Consider the following 17,647-nt stretch of genomic DNA (forward strand, 5'->3'; position numbering starts at 1 on the left):
AAATTAATTAAAACGTACTTGCGCTCAACGATGACTGAAGAAAGATTAGTTGGATTAGCGACAATATCAATAGAGCAAGAACTGGCTTACAATCTGGACCTCTGTGAATTAATTTCATTATTTGCACAAGAGAAAGCACGCAAAGTAGCATTTTAATATTGTGGCCTGCCTTCAAAGGGAAATGTGCGGCATCTACAATGTTATGACGTAAATGTTAATATTGTTGGAAGTAACGATACGATTATGTTTTAGTATTAATAAAATATTAGACAATGTTATTCTTTATAACGAGTTTTTAAATTTCTTTTCCTATTCATATTTTACCTATTCATTTATGCTATTAGTTCATTAAATTGGACTACATAGAAAATGATTCTGTATTCTGTGCTGTATATTGTACAAATCAAAGGGCGTGATAGGACAGTTTGGCCTAGGGCGTAAAAAAGGCTCGCGCCGGCCCTGACTAGAACTAATACTATACCTAGAATCATTCGGGTTTAGCCGTCTTTAGAGACGTGCGGCAAAGTTGGGGGCGCTATTTGATTCTCAAAGTGGGCGGTTGAAGAAATTAGTTTAAGAACCTCTGCGCTAAACGATACTGTTTACTGATACCATTTATAGACAGTGGCACGGAATATATCCCCTGCCCCTGAATTAAGCTCCAATAATAGAAAAATGTTTTTTACAGGAGTCTTAAGGAGAATAAAAACAATGGTACTTTTTTCAATTCAAGTTCCTTTTTATTTTATCGGACATTCACAGTTCACATATAACTATCTCCTATCTCAACTCTAAGGCAAAAACTTTTTAACAGAAAAAACCAACTGATATTAGAGATAGAGAATGTTATTACAAGCGCTCATAAAAAAAAGAAAAACAAATTTTTCTTCAAATACTTTTATTATAGGCGTCCAGACGTTCGTCCTAAGGAAGGCGGAAATGCGATGGTGTTCTATCCCCAAAAGGCTATTATTATTATTTAAAAACGGTTTAACCAGAAACAATTAATTATATTCTTAACAAACGTAAAAAAAAAAATAATGAATTAAACACGTTAACTTAATAAATGCAATTAGTAGTATTTATTATTATTTTCACCTTTTAAATTCATTTTAATGGTTTTAATAATGTGTTTGAAAAAATTAAACGTAATGTTATATTGTGACTTGGAGACATTTAAAAATTAATTAATTGCTGGTAGATTCTATTCGACTCGGATCAGTTCAACGTCGAAGATGAGCGTTGAATTCGGCGGGATGATCCCTGGATGGCCCCTGGAACCGTACGCGTAGTCGGGAGAGCAAATCAGTTTCGCTCGTTGACCCACACTCAACTACAAATTGAAATCAATCACCTTTGTATTCATTTAATAAAAATTAAAGCAATCAAAGCTTAAAAACAATCAAGAAGCTTTAACAAAATCAGATTTGTGACCAATTTAACATCTTTTAATCAGAGCGCAAGGATAATTGTATCATCATTTGGAGCAAAATTAAAAAGTTAATTTAAGAAGGAAGGTCGTGAGTTCTTACCTGTGCTACCCCTTCATCCCAACCTTTGATAACTTCTCCTTTTCCGATGTGGAATTTAAAAGGTATCCCTCTATCACGGGAGGAATCAAACTTTGTTCCGTTTTCTAATGTTCCAGTGTAATGTACGACCACCGTTTGGCCTGTTTTGGGGTAGGTTTGGCCTATTTAATTAAAAAAAAATAAAGTAAGTATACAGGGTGATTGACATAAGAACCGACACAGAGCAGGGACATGTAGAGGACAATAAATTAAGATGATTTAACGTAACTTACCTCTATACTAAGTTGTACACCTCAGGAGTTATAGGCCTTCAAAGTTGGCTCTTAAATTTTTAAAAAGTTCAATATCTTCGTAATACATTAAGCTAGAAAAACCAAATTTGGTATACGTTATGAGTGTACCAAGAGTATTAATTGGTAGCAAATTAAACCCAATTGCGGCATTTCATAGGGTTGATTAAGGGTGATGGTACCCTAAATTTTGACAACTTTTTTTTAACCTTTTGGCGGATTTAATACATTACTACTTCATTTCATGTGGAATTTAATTCTAAAACTTTTCTTACTCGTATTATTTTTTAAAAAACTTAAATTTTAAAAACTTTAAACTTAAATTTTTGAGTTATGATCTATTTTAATACCAAAAGTACTCAATTTTGACATTTTGGTGATTTTTTCTTTATCAGTAGAAAATCATTATAACGAAACCAAATCTGTTTATGGATGATGTCTTTTTAGTTCATATTAAACAATTTATTTCAAAAAAACTTATCTCCATCACAATTAATTTTTGAGTAATGATCGATTTTGATAGCAAAAGTACTCAATTTTGACATTATGGGGATTTTCTCTTTATCACTAGAAAATCATTACATCTAAACTAAATTTGTTTATGGATGGTATTTTTTTAGTTCATAATAAACAATTTATTCCTAAAAACCTTTTCTCCATCACCTTTCATCCTTGAGTTATGATCAATTTTAATACCAAAAGTACTCAATTTTGATATTTCGGTGATTTTCTCTTTTTATCATTAGAAAATCATTATAACTAAACCAAATCTGTTTATGAGTATTGTCCTTTTAGTTCATAATAAACAATTTATTTCAAATAAACTTTTCTCCATCACCATTAATTTTTGAGTTATGATCTATTTTAATACCAAAAGTACTCAATTTTGACATTTTGGTGATTTTTTCTTTATCATTAGAAAATCATTATAACGAAACCAAATCTGTTTATGGATGATGTCTTTTTAGTTCATATTAAACAATTTATTTCAAAAAAACTTATCTCCATCACAATTAATTTTTGAGTAATGATCGATTTTGATAACAAAAGTACTCAATTTTGACATTATGGGGATTTTCTCTTTATCACTAGAAAATCATTACATCTAAACAAAATCTGTTTATCAATAATATCTTTTTAGTTCATAATAAACAATTTATTCCTAAAAAACTTTTCGTCAATACCTTTCATTCTTGAGTTATGACCGATTTTAAAACCAAAAGTACTTAATTTTGACATTTTGGGGATTTTCTCTTTATCACTAGAAAATTATTATAACTAAACCAAATCTGTTTATGAGTAATGTTCTTTTAGTCATAATAAACAATTTATTTCAAAAAAACTTATCTCCATCACAATTAATTTCTGAGTAATGATCGATTTTGATAACAAAAGTACTCAATTTTGACATTATGGGGATTTTCTCTTTATCACTAGAAAATCATTACATCTAAACAAAATCTGTTTATCAATAATATCTTTTTAGTTCATAATAAACAATTTATTCCTAAAAAACTTTTCGTCAACACCTTTCATTCTTGAGTTATGACCGATTTTAAAACCAAAAGTACTTAATTTTGACATTTTGGGGATTTTCTCTTTATCACTAGAAAATTATTATAACGAAACCAAATCTGTTTATGGATGATGTCTTTTTAGTTCATATTAAACAATTTATTTCAAAAAAACTTATCTCCATCACAATTAATTTTTGAGTAATGATCGATTTTGATAACAAAAGTACTCAATTTTGACATTATGGGGATTTTCTCTTTATCACTAGAAAATCATTACATCTAAACAAAATCTGTTTATCAATAATATCTTTTTAGTTCATAATAAACAATTTATTCCTAAAAAACTTTTCGTCAACACCTTTCATTCTTGAGTTATGACCGATTTTAAAACCAAAAGTACTTAATTTTGACATTTTGGGGATTTTCTCTTTATCACTAGAAAATCATTATAACGAAACCAAATCTGTTTATGGATGATGTCTTTTTAGTTCATATTAAACAATTTATTTCAAAAAAACTTATCTCCATCACAATTAATTTTTGAGTAATGATCGATTTTGATAACAAAAGTACTCAATTTTGACATTATGGGGATTTTCTCTTTATCACTAGAAAATCATTACATCTAAACAAAATCTGTTTATCAATAATATCTTTTTAGTTCATAATAAACAATTTATTCCTAAAAAACTTTTCGTCAACACCTTTCATTCTTGAGTTATGACCGATTTTAAAACCAAAAGTACTTAATTTTGACATTTTGGGGATTTTCTCTTTATCACTAGAAAATTATTATAACTAAACCAAATCTGTTTATGAGTAATGTTCTTTTAGTCATAATAAACAATTTATTTCAAAAAAACTTATCTCCATCACAATTAATTTTTGAGTAATGATCGATTTTGATAACAAAAGTACTCAATTTTGACATTATGGGGATTTTCTCTTTATCACTAGAAAATCATTACATCTAAACAAAATCTGTTTATCAATAATATCTTTTTAGTTCATAATAAACAATTTATTCCTAAAAAACTTTTCGTCAACACCTTTCATTCTTGAGTTATGACCGATTTTAAAACCAAAAGTACTTAATTTTGACATTTTGGGGATTTTCTCTTTATCACTAGAAAATTATTATGCCTAAACTAAATTTATTTATGGATGATGTCTTTTTAGTTCATATTAAACAATTTATTTCAAAAAAACTTATCTCCATCACAATTAATTTTTGAGTAATGATCGATTTTGATAACAAAAGTACTCAATTTTGACATTATGGGGATTTTCTCTTTATCACTAGAAAATCATTACATCTAAACAAAATCTGTTTATCAATAATATCTTTTTAGTTCATAATAAACAATTTATTCCTAAAAAACTTTTCGTCAACACCTTTCATTCTTGAGTTATGACCGATTTTAAAACCAAAAGTACTTAATTTTGACATTTTGGGGATTTTCTCTTTATCACTAGAAAATTATTATGCCTAAACTAAATTTGTTTATGGATGATGTCTTTTTAGTTCATATTAAACAATTTATTTCAAAAAAACTTATCTCCATCACAATTAATTTTTGAGTAATGATCGATTTTGATAAAAAAAGTACTCAATTTTGACATTATGGGGATTTTCTCTTTATCACTAGAAAATCATTACATCTAAACAAAATCTGTTTATCAATAATATCTTTTTAGTTCATAATAAACAATTTATTCCTAAAAAACTTTTCGTCAACACCTTTCATTCTTGAGTTATGACCGATTTTAAAACCAAAAGTACTTAATTTTGACATTTTGGGGATTTTCTCTTTATCACTAGAAAATTATTATGCCTAAACTAAATTTGTTTATGGATGATGTCTTTTTAGTTCATATTAAACAATTTATTTCAAAAAAACTTATCTCCATCACAATTAATTTTTGAGTAATGATCGATTTTGATAACAAAAGTACTCAATTTTGACATTATGGGGATTTTCTCTTTATCACTAGAAAATCATTACATCTAAACAAAATCTGTTTATCAATAATATCTTTTTAGTTCATAATAAACAATTTATTCCTAAAAAACTTTTCGTCAATACCTTTCATTCTTGAGTTATGACCGATTTTAAAACCAAAAGTACTTAATTTTGACATTTTGGGGATTTTCTCTTTATCACTAGAAAATTATTATAACTAAACCAAATCTGTTTATGAGTAATGTTCTTTTAGTCATAATAAACAATTTATTTCAAAAAAACTTATCTCCATCACAATTAATTTCTGAGTAATGATCGATTTTGATAACAAAAGTACTCAATTTTGACATTATGGGGATTTTCTCTTTATCACTAGAAAATCATTACATCTAAACAAAATCTGTTTATCAATAATATCTTTTTAGTTCATAATAAACAATTTATTCCTAAAAAACTTTTCGTCAACACCTTTCATTCTTGAGTTATGACCGATTTTAAAACCAAAAGTACTTAATTTTGACATTTTGGGGATTTTCTCTTTATCACTAGAAAATTATTATAACGAAACCAAATCTGTTTATGGATGATGTCTTTTTAGTTCATATTAAACAATTTATTTCAAAAAAACTTATCTCCATCACAATTAATTTTTGAGTAATGATCGATTTTGATAACAAAAGTACTCAATTTTGACATTATGGGGATTTTCTCTTTATCACTAGAAAATCATTACATCTAAACAAAATCTGTTTATCAATAATATCTTTTTAGTTCATAATAAACAATTTATTCCTAAAAAACTTTTCGTCAACACCTTTCATTCTTGAGTTATGACCGATTTTAAAACCAAAAGTACTTAATTTTGACATTTTGGGGATTTTCTCTTTATCACTAGAAAATCATTATAACGAAACCAAATCTGTTTATGGATGATGTCTTTTTAGTTCATATTAAACAATTTATTTCAAAAAAACTTATCTCCATCACAATTAATTTTTGAGTAATGATCGATTTTGATAACAAAAGTACTCAATTTTGACATTATGGGGATTTTCTCTTTATCACTAGAAAATCATTACATCTAAACAAAATCTGTTTATCAATAATATCTTTTTAGTTCATAATAAACAATTTATTCCTAAAAAACTTTTCGTCAACACCTTTCATTCTTGAGTTATGACCGATTTTAAAACCAAAAGTACTTAATTTTGACATTTTGGGGATTTTCTCTTTATCACTAGAAAATTATTATAACTAAACCAAATCTGTTTATGAGTAATGTTCTTTTAGTCATAATAAACAATTTATTTCAAAAAAACTTATCTCCATCACAATTAATTTTTGAGTAATGATCGATTTTGATAACAAAAGTACTCAATTTTGACATTATGGGGATTTTCTCTTTATCACTAGAAAATCATTACATCTAAACAAAATCTGTTTATCAATAATATCTTTTTAGTTCATAATAAACAATTTATTCCTAAAAAACTTTTCGTCAACACCTTTCATTCTTGAGTTATGACCGATTTTAAAACCAAAAGTACTTAATTTTGACATTTTGGGGATTTTCTCTTTATCACTAGAAAATTATTATGCCTAAACTAAATTTATTTATGGATGATGTCTTTTTAGTTCATATTAAACAATTTATTTCAAAAAAACTTATCTCCATCACAATTAATTTTTGAGTAATGATCGATTTTGATAACAAAAGTACTCAATTTTGACATTATGGGGATTTTCTCTTTATCACTAGAAAATCATTACATCTAAACAAAATCTGTTTATCAATAATATCTTTTTAGTTCATAATAAACAATTTATTCCTAAAAAACTTTTCGTCAACACCTTTCATTCTTGAGTTATGACCGATTTTAAAACCAAAAGTACTTAATTTTGACATTTTGGGGATTTTCTCTTTATCACTAGAAAATTATTATGCCTAAACTAAATTTATTTATGGATGATGTCTTTTTAGTTCATATTAAACAATTTATTTCAAAAAAACTTATCTCCATCACAATTAATTTTTGAGTAATGATCGATTTTGATAACAAAAGTACTCAATTTTGACATTATGGGGATTTTCTCTTTATCACTAGAAAATCATTACATCTAAACAAAATCTGTTTATCAATAATATCTTTTTAGTTCATAATAAACAATTTATTCCTAAAAAACTTTTCGTCAACACCTTTCATTCTTGAGTTATGACCGATTTTAAAACCAAAAGTACTTAATTTTGACATTTTGGGGATTTTCTCTTTATCACTAGAAAATTATTATGCCTAAACTAAATTTGTTTATGGATGATGTCTTTTTAGTTCATATTAAACAATTTATTTCAAAAAAACTTATCTCCATCACAATTAATTTTTGAGTAATGATCGATTTTGATAACAAAAGTACTCAATTTTGACATTATGGGGATTTTCTCTTTATCACTAGAAAATCATTACATCTAAACAAAATCTGTTTATCAATAATATCTTTTTAGTTCATAATAAACAATTTATTCCTAAAAAACTTTTCGTCAATACCTTTCATTCTTGAGTTATGACCGATTTTAAAACCAAAAGTACTTAATTTTGACATTTTGGGGATTTTCTCTTTATCACTAGAAAATTATTATAACTAAACCAAATCTGTTTATGAGTAATGTTCTTTTAGTCATAATAAACAATTTATTTCAAAAAAACTTATCTCCATCACAATTAATTTCTGAGTAATGATCGATTTTGATAACAAAAGTACTCAATTTTGACATTATGGGGATTTTCTCTTTATCACTAGAAAATCATTACATCTAAACAAAATCTGTTTATCAATAATATCTTTTTAGTTCATAATAAACAATTTATTCCTAAAAAACTTTTCGTCAACACCTTTCATTCTTGAGTTATGACCGATTTTAAAACCAAAAGTACTTAATTTTGACATTTTGGGGATTTTCTCTTTATCACTAGAAAATTATTATAACGAAACCAAATCTGTTTATGGATGATGTCTTTTTAGTTCATATTAAACAATTTATTTCAAAAAAACTTATCTCCATCACAATTAATTTTTGAGTAATGATCGATTTTGATAACAAAAGTACTCAATTTTGACATTATGGGGATTTTCTCTTTATCACTAGAAAATCATTACATCTAAACAAAATCTGTTTATCAATAATATCTTTTTAGTTCATAATAAACAATTTATTCCTAAAAAACTTTTCGTCAACACCTTTCATTCTTGAGTTATGACCGATTTTAAAACCAAAAGTACTTAATTTTGACATTTTGGGGATTTTCTCTTTATCACTAGAAAATCATTATAACGAAACCAAATCTGTTTATGGATGATGTCTTTTTAGTTCATATTAAACAATTTATTTCAAAAAAACTTATCTCCATCACAATTAATTTTTGAGTAATGATCGATTTTGATAACAAAAGTACTCAATTTTGACATTATGGGGATTTTCTCTTTATCACTAGAAAATCATTACATCTAAACAAAATCTGTTTATCAATAATATCTTTTTAGTTCATAATAAACAATTTATTCCTAAAAAACTTTTCGTCAACACCTTTCATTCTTGAGTTATGACCGATTTTAAAACCAAAAGTACTTAATTTTGACATTTTGGGGATTTTCTCTTTATCACTAGAAAATTATTATGCCTAAACTAAATTTATTTATGGATGATGTCTTTTTAGTTCATATTAAACAATTTATTTCAAAAAAACTTATCTCCATCACAATTAATTTTTGAGTAATGATCGATTTTGATAACAAAAGTACTCAATTTTGACATTATGGGGATTTTCTCTTTATCACTAGAAAATCATTACATCTAAACAAAATCTGTTTATCAATAATATCTTTTTAGTTCATAATAAACAATTTATTCCTAAAAAACTTTTCGTCAACACCTTTCATTCTTGAGTTATGACCGATTTTAAAACCAAAAGTACTTAATTTTGACATTTTGGGGATTTTCTCTTTATCACTAGAAAATTATTATGCCTAAACTAAATTTATTTATGGATGATGTCTTTTTAGTTCATATTAAACAATTTATTTCAAAAAAACTTATCTCCATCACAATTAATTTTTGAGTAATGATCGATTTTGATAACAAAAGTACTCAATTTTGACATTATGGGGATTTTCTCTTTATCACTAGAAAATCATTACATCTAAACAAAATCTGTTTATCAATAATATCTTTTTAGTTCATAATAAACAATTTATTCCTAAAAAACTTTTCGTCAACACCTTTCATTCTTGAGTTATGACCGATTTTAAAACCAAAAGTACTTAATTTTGACATTTTGGGGATTTTCTCTTTATCACTAGAAAATTATTATGCCTAAACTAAATTTGTTTATGGATGATGTCTTTTTAGTTCATATTAAACAATTTATTTCAAAAAAACTTATCTCCATCACAATTAATTTTTGAGTAATGATCGATTTTGATAACAAAAGTACTCAATTTTGACATTATGGGGATTTTCTCTTTATCACTAGAAAATCATTACATCTAAACAAAATCTGTTTATCAATAATATCTTTTTAGTTCATAATAAACAATTTATTCCTAAAAAACTTTTCGTCAATACCTTTCATTCTTGAGTTATGACCGATTTTAAAACCAAAAGTACTTAATTTTGACATTTTGGGGATTTTCTCTTTATCACTAGAAAATTATTATAACTAAACCAAATCTGTTTATGAGTAATGTTCTTTTAGTCATAATAAACAATTTATTTCAAAAAAACTTATCTCCATCACAATTAATTTCTGAGTAATGATCGATTTTGATAACAAAAGTACTCAATTTTGACATTATGGGGATTTTCTCTTTATCACTAGAAAATCATTACATCTAAACAAAATCTGTTTATCAATAATATCTTTTTAGTTCATAATAAACAATTTATTCCTAAAAAACTTTTCGTCAACACCTTTCATTCTTGAGTTATGACCGATTTTAAAACCAAAAGTACTTAATTTTGACATTTTGGGGATTTTCTCTTTATCACTAGAAAATTATTATAACGAAACCAAATCTGTTTATGGATGATGTCTTTTTAGTTCATATTAAACAATTTATTTCAAAAAAACTTATCTCCATCACAATTAATTTTTGAGTAATGATCGATTTTGATAACAAAAGTACTCAATTTTGACATTATGGGGATTTTCTCTTTATCACTAGAAAATCATTACATCTAAACAAAATCTGTTTATCAATAATATCTTTTTAGTTCATAATAAACAATTTATTCCTAAAAAACTTTTCGTCAACACCTTTCATTCTTGAGTTATGACCGATTTTAAAACCAAAAGTACTTAATTTTGACATTTTGGGGATTTTCTCTTTATCACTAGAAAATCATTATAACGAAACCAAATCTGTTTATGGATGATGTCTTTTTAGTTCATATTAAACAATTTATTTCAAAAAAACTTATCTCCATCACAATTAATTTTTGAGTAATGATCGATTTTGATAACAAAAGTACTCAATTTTGACATTATGGGGATTTTCTCTTTATCACTAGAAAATCATTACATCTAAACAAAATCTGTTTATCAATAATATCTTTTTAGTTCATAATAAACAATTTATTCCTAAAAAACTTTTCGTCAACACCTTTCATTCTTGAGTTATGACCGATTTTAAAACCAAAAGTACTTAATTTTGACATTTTGGGGATTTTCTCTTTATCACTAGAAAATTATTATAACTAAACCAAATCTGTTTATGAGTAATGTTCTTTTAGTCATAATAAACAATTTATTTCAAAAAAACTTATCTCCATCACAATTAATTTTTGAGTAATGATCGATTTTGATAACAAAAGTACTCAATTTTGACATTATGGGGATTTTCTCTTTATCACTAGAAAATCATTACATCTAAACAAAATCTGTTTATCAATAATATCTTTTTAGTTCATAATAAACAATTTATTCCTAAAAAACTTTTCGTCAACACCTTTCATTCTTGAGTTATGACCGATTTTAAAACCAAAAGTACTTAATTTTGACATTTTGGGGATTTTCTCTTTATCACTAGAAAATTATTATGCCTAAACTAAATTTATTTATGGATGATGTCTTTTTAGTTCATATTAAACAATTTATTTCAAAAAAACTTATCTCCATCACAATTAATTTTTGAGTAATGATCGATTTTGATAACAAAAGTACTCAATTTTGACATTATGGGGATTTTCTCTTTATCACTAGAAAATCATTACATCTAAACAAAATCTGTTTATCAATAATATCTTTTTAGTTCATAATAAACAATTTATTCCTAAAAAACTTTTCGTCAACACCTTTCATTCTTGAGTTATGACCGATTTTAAAACCAAAAGTACTTAATTTTGACATTTTGGGGATTTTCTCTTTATCACTAGAAAATTATTATGCCTAAACTAAATTTGTTTATGGATGATGTCTTTTTAGTTCATATTAAACAATTTATTTCAAAAAAACTTATCTCCATCACAATTAATTTTTGAGTAATGATCGATTTTGATAAAAAAAGTACTCAATTTTGACATTATGGGGATTTTCTCTTTATCACTAGAAAATCATTACATCTAAACAAAATCTGTTTATCAATAATATCTTTTTAGTTCATAATAAACAATTTATTCCTAAAAAACTTTTCGTCAACACCTTTCATTCTTGAGTTATGACCGATTTTAAAACCAAAAGTACTTAATTTTGACATTTTGGGGATTTTCTCTTTATCACTAGAAAATTATTATGCCTAAACTAAATTTGTTTATGGATGATGTCTTTTTAGTTCATATTAAACAATTTATTTCAAAAAAACTTATCTCCATCACAATTAATTTTTGAGTAATGATCGATTTTGATAACAAAAGTACTCAATTTTGACATTATGGGGATTTTCTCTTTATCACTAGAAAATCATTACATCTAAACAAAATCTGTTTATCAATAATATCTTTTTAGTTCATAATAAACAATTTATTCCTAAAAAACTTTTCGTCAATACCTTTCATTCTTGAGTTATGACCGATTTTAAAACCAAAAGTACTTAATTTTGACATTTTGGGGATTTTCTCTTTATCACTAGAAAATTATTATAACTAAACCAAATCTGTTTATGAGTAATGTTCTTTTAGTCATAATAAACAATTTATTTCAAAAAAACTTATCTCCATCACAATTAATTTCTGAGTAATGATCGATTTTGATAACAAAAGTACTCAATTTTGACATTATGGGGATTTTCTCTTTATCACTAGAAAATCATTACATCTAAACAAAATCTGTTTATCAATAATATCTTTTTAGTTCATAATAAACAATTTATTCCTAAAAAACTTTTCGTCAACACCTTTCATTCTTGAGTTATGACCGATTTTAAAACCAAAAGTACTTAATTTTGACATTTTGGGGATTTTCTCTTTATCACTAGAAAATTATTATAACGAAACCAAATCTGTTTATGGATGATGTCTTTTTAGTTCATATTAAACAATTTATTTCAAAAAAACTTATCTCCATCACAATTAATTTTTGAGTAATGATCGATTTTGATAACAAAAGTACTCAATTTTGACATTATGGGGATTTTCTCTTTATCACTAGAAAATCATTACATCTAAACAAAATCTGTTTATCAATAATATCTTTTTAGTTCATAATAAACAATTTATTCCTAAAAAACTTTTCGTCAACACCTTTCATTCTTGAGTTATGACCGATTTTAAAACCAAAAGTACTTAATTTTGACATTTTGGGGATTTTCTCTTTATCACTAGAAAATCATTATAACGAAACCAAATCTGTTTATGGATGATGTCTTTTTAGTTCATATTAAACAATTTATTTCAAAAAAACTTATCTCCATCACAATTAATTTTTGAGTAATGATCGATTTTGATAACAAAAGTACTCAATTTTGACATTATGGGAATTTTCTCTTTATCACTAGAAAATCATTACATCTAAACAAAATCTGTTTATCAATAATATCTTTTTAGTTCATAATAAACAATTTATTCCTAAAAAACTTTTCGTCAACACCTTTCATTCTTGAGTTATGACCGATTTTAAAACCAAAAGTACTTAATTTTGACATTTTGGGGATTTTCTCTTTATCACTAGAAAATTATTATAACGAAACCAAATCTGTTTATGGATGATGTCTTTTTAGTTCATATTAAACAATTTATTTCAAAAAAACTTATCTCCATCACAATTAATTTTTGAGTAATGATCGATTTTGATAACAAAAGTACTCAATTTTGACATTATGGGGATTTTCTCTTTATCACTAGAAAATCATTACATCTAAACAAAATCTGTTTATCAATAATATCTTTTTAGTTCATAATAAACAATTTATTCCTAAAAAACTTTTCGTCAACACCTTTCATTCTTGAGTTATGACCGATTTTAAAACCAAAAGTACTTAATTTTGACATTTTGGGGATTTTCTCTTTATCACTAGAAAATTATTATAACTAAACCAAATCTGTTTATGAGTAATGTTCTTTTAGTCATAATAAACAATTTATTTCAAAAAAACTTATCTCCATCACAATTAATTTTTGAGTAATGATCGATTTTGATAACAAAAGTACTCAATTTTGACATTATGGGGATTTTCTCTTTATCACTAGAAAATCATTACATCTAAACAAAATCTGTTTATCAATAATATCTTTTTAGTTCATAATAAACAATTTATTCCTAAAAAACTTTTCGTCAACACCTTTCATTCTTGAGTTATGACCGATTTTAAAACCAAAAGTACTTAATTTTGACATTTTGGGGATTTTCTCTTTATCACTAGAAAATTATTATGCCTAAACTAAATTTATTTATGGATGATGTCTTTTTAGTTCATATTAAACAATTTATTTCAAAAAAACTTATCTCCATCACAATTAATTTTTGAGTAATGATCGATTTTGATAACAAAAGTACTCAATTTTGACATTATGGGGATTTTCTCTTTATCACTAGAAAATCATTACATCTAAACAAAATCTGTTTATCAATAATATCTTTTTAGTTCATAATAAACAATTTATTCCTAAAAAACTTTTCGTCAACACCTTTCATTCTTGAGTTATGACCGATTTTAAAACCAAAAGTACTTAATTTTGACATTTTGGGGATTTTCTCTTTATCACTAGAAAATTATTATGCCTAAACTAAATTTGTTTATGGATGATGTCTTTTTAGTTCATATTAAACAATTTATTTCAAAAAAACTTATCTCCATCACAATTAATTTTTGAGTAATGATCGATTTTGATAAAAAAAGTACTCAATTTTGACATTATGGGGATTTTCTCTTTATCACTAGAAAATCATTACATCTAAACAAAATCTGTTTATCAATAATATCTTTTTAGTTCATAATAAACAATTTATTCCTAAAAAACTTTTCGTCAACACCTTTCATTCTTGAGTTATGACCGATTTTAAAACCAAAAGTACTTAATTTTGACATTTTGGGGATTTTCTCTTTATCACTAGAAAATTATTATGCCTAAACTAAATTTGTTTATGGATGATGTCTTTTTAGTTCATATTAAACAATTTATTTCAAAAAAACTTATCTCCATCACAATTAATTTTTGAGTAATGATCGATTTTGATAACAAAAGTACTCAATTTTGACATTATGGGGATTTTCTCTTTATCACTAGAAAATCATTACATCTAAACAAAATCTGTTTATCAATAATATCTTTTTAGTTCATAATAAACAATTTATTCCTAAAAAACTTTTCGTCAACACCTTTCATTCTTGAGTTATGACCGATTTTAAAACCAAAAGTACTTAATTTTGACATTTTGGGGATTTTCTCTTTATCACTAGAAAATCATTATAACTAAACCAAATCTGTTTATGAGTAATGTTCTTTTAGTCATAATAAACAATTTATTTCAAAAAAACTTATCTCCATCACAATTAATTTTTGAGTAATGATCGATTTTGATAACAAAAGTACTCAATTTTGACATTATGGGGATTTTCTCTTTATCACTAGAAAATCATTACATCTAAACAAAATCTGTTTATCAATAATATCTTTTTAGTTCATAATAAACAATTTATTCCTAAAAAACTTTTCTCCATCACCTTTCATCCTTGAGTTATGACCGATTTTAAAATCAAAAGTACTTAATTTTGACATTTTGGGGATTTTCTCTTTATCACTAGAAAATTATTATGCCTAAACTAAATTTGTTTATGGATGATGTCTTTTTAGTTCATATTAAACAATTTATTTCAAAAAAACTTATCTCCATCACAATTAATTTTTGAGTAATGATCGATTTTGATAACAAAAGTACTCAATTTTGACATTATGGGGATTTTCTCTTTATCACTAGAAAATCATTACATCTAAACAAAATCTGTTTATCAATAATATCTTTTTAGTTCATAATAAACAATTTATTCCTAAAAAACTTTTCATCAACACCTTTCATTCTTGAGTTATGACCGATTTTAAAACCAAAAGTACTTAATTTTGACATTTTGGGGATTTTCTCTTTATCACTAGAAAATTATTATGCCTAAACTAAATTTGTTTATGGATGATGTCTTTTTAGTTCATATTAAACAATTTATTTCAAAAAACTTTAAACTTATACTTTAACTTTAAATAAAATTAAAATAAACTTTAAATATTATCACTCATAATGTATACCAAATTTGGCTTTTCTAGCTTAATGTATTACGAAGATATTCAATGTTTTTAAAATTTAAGACCCAACTTTGAAAGCCTATAACTCCTGAGAGGTACAACTTGGTATAGAGATAATCATCTTAATTTATTGTCCTTTACATGTCCCTGCTCTGTGTCGGTTCTTATATGAATCACCCTGTATAATAGTAAATTAAAAGTAAATTAATACATCAGGAAACATTTTGCTTAATGCATTTATTAAAATGTTGTTTAATGAAAATTTTTCAAATATTACAAAGTACTTTAATTGAGGGGCTTTAATCATTTAATGTAAACGCTGCTAACTTCACTCTGATAAAATTTAAAAACGAATTTTTTCCAATAAGGTTAAATGACTAATAGCATAGAATTTTCTTCGGGTGACGCATTGATGACCAAATCATTTATGGTATTTTTGAATAAGCTCTCAAAATCTTCCACTGTTATTAAGGAACTATTCGTTGCTATTCATTATTCGATAATTTTTGTTGTTATAAAATATAATTCAAAAATTAGAGATTTCATTAGCGGTGGGATACTAACTCAAAATATTTACTTTTGATTTACCAATAGTGTTCAACAAATATATCTTATAATAGCAAGGAGATATGAGATATCATCCAATAAAACCAGTTATAATTAGTATTTCCCTTTTTTATAATTATGAGCTAAAAATGTACACACTTAAAAATCCCAAAATACAAATACTTTTTTGTGATAACATTCAATTTAAACACCGCTAATAAGCCGCTAATTATCAGCAAACCAAATACCATGAGAATCCCACTTTTTTTATCACATATCTCCACCATAAGATAAGCGGCAACACGTTGAAAATATTATCGAACAGAAAGAAAACCGTTAAAGGAATAATGCAAAAGTTTTTTTATAAGCACATATAATAAAGAAAGAAAGAAATTTTAACTTACCATCTCCAGCGGAGATACCTTCTATTTTTACGCCCATAGTGAACTAAAATAACCTATAAAATAGTGACGTATGTACAGGTTGACGAATTAACACGTTGAAGGAGGGTCCCTCACCTCAATAAACAGATGCAAAAAGCCGGTTGCGACGAGTTCAAGTACTCAGCAGTTAACCAAATGATGATGGAAAATTTCTCCCCGTCTCCCAATGGAAGTAAATGGAACCTCCGAAGTGCTCCGAAGGCACCGATCAATTAATCAATCGTTTCGTAGAATTGGTAGCTAGTAGAATATACCTCTACTAGCTATTTCGTAGAATATTTGAAAAAATTTTATAAATATACTTTTTTAATGCTTTTAACGGTTTTTATATTTCTGCCAACTTCAGTTTTTTGAATAGATACAATCTGATAATAATTGAGTATGTTTCCAAGGTAAAGATTAAAATAATTTTTGAATTAATTGTCAAAAATGACATAGATTATTATTATCAAATTTCTTATTATTGCTGCCGAGCTGAGGGGAGCGGCTCCTCTCGTCACCGCGACCTATAAGATCTATTGTAACTTTAGCCCTCCAAAAGTTTAGGGCAAATGTAGGTCCTTAATAAAGCTTAGTATTGCTCCAAGGTCAGGAAACCTGAGAGCGTCCTTAGATCCCCTTTGCTGAGGCATAAA

At 26.0% G+C, this 17,647-nt stretch overlaps 1 protein-coding gene across 1 annotated transcript; it reads right to left on the reverse strand.

Moving 5' to 3' along the window:
- Window positions 1–717: 717 nt before the first annotated feature.
- On the reverse strand, window positions 718–17,248 carry LOC111419915 (peptidyl-prolyl cis-trans isomerase Fkbp12). Its single transcript, XM_071197275.1, has 4 exons — window positions 17,088–17,248; window positions 16,974–17,026; window positions 1,533–1,693; window positions 718–1,333 (listed from the first exon to the last, which is right to left on the reverse strand). The coding sequence occupies exons 2-4, from the start codon at window positions 17,008–17,010 to the stop codon at window positions 1,205–1,207; spliced, it is 327 nt and encodes a 108-aa protein (XP_071053376.1). The 5' UTR covers window positions 17,011–17,026; window positions 17,088–17,248; the 3' UTR covers window positions 718–1,204.
- Between the last annotated feature and the right edge of the window lie 399 nt (window positions 17,249–17,647).

This window comes from Onthophagus taurus, chromosome 7 (assembly GCF_036711975.1).
Source record: "Onthophagus taurus isolate NC chromosome 7, IU_Otau_3.0, whole genome shotgun sequence".
In the NCBI taxonomy this organism is placed as follows: Eukaryota; Metazoa; Arthropoda; class Insecta; order Coleoptera; family Scarabaeidae; genus Onthophagus; species Onthophagus taurus.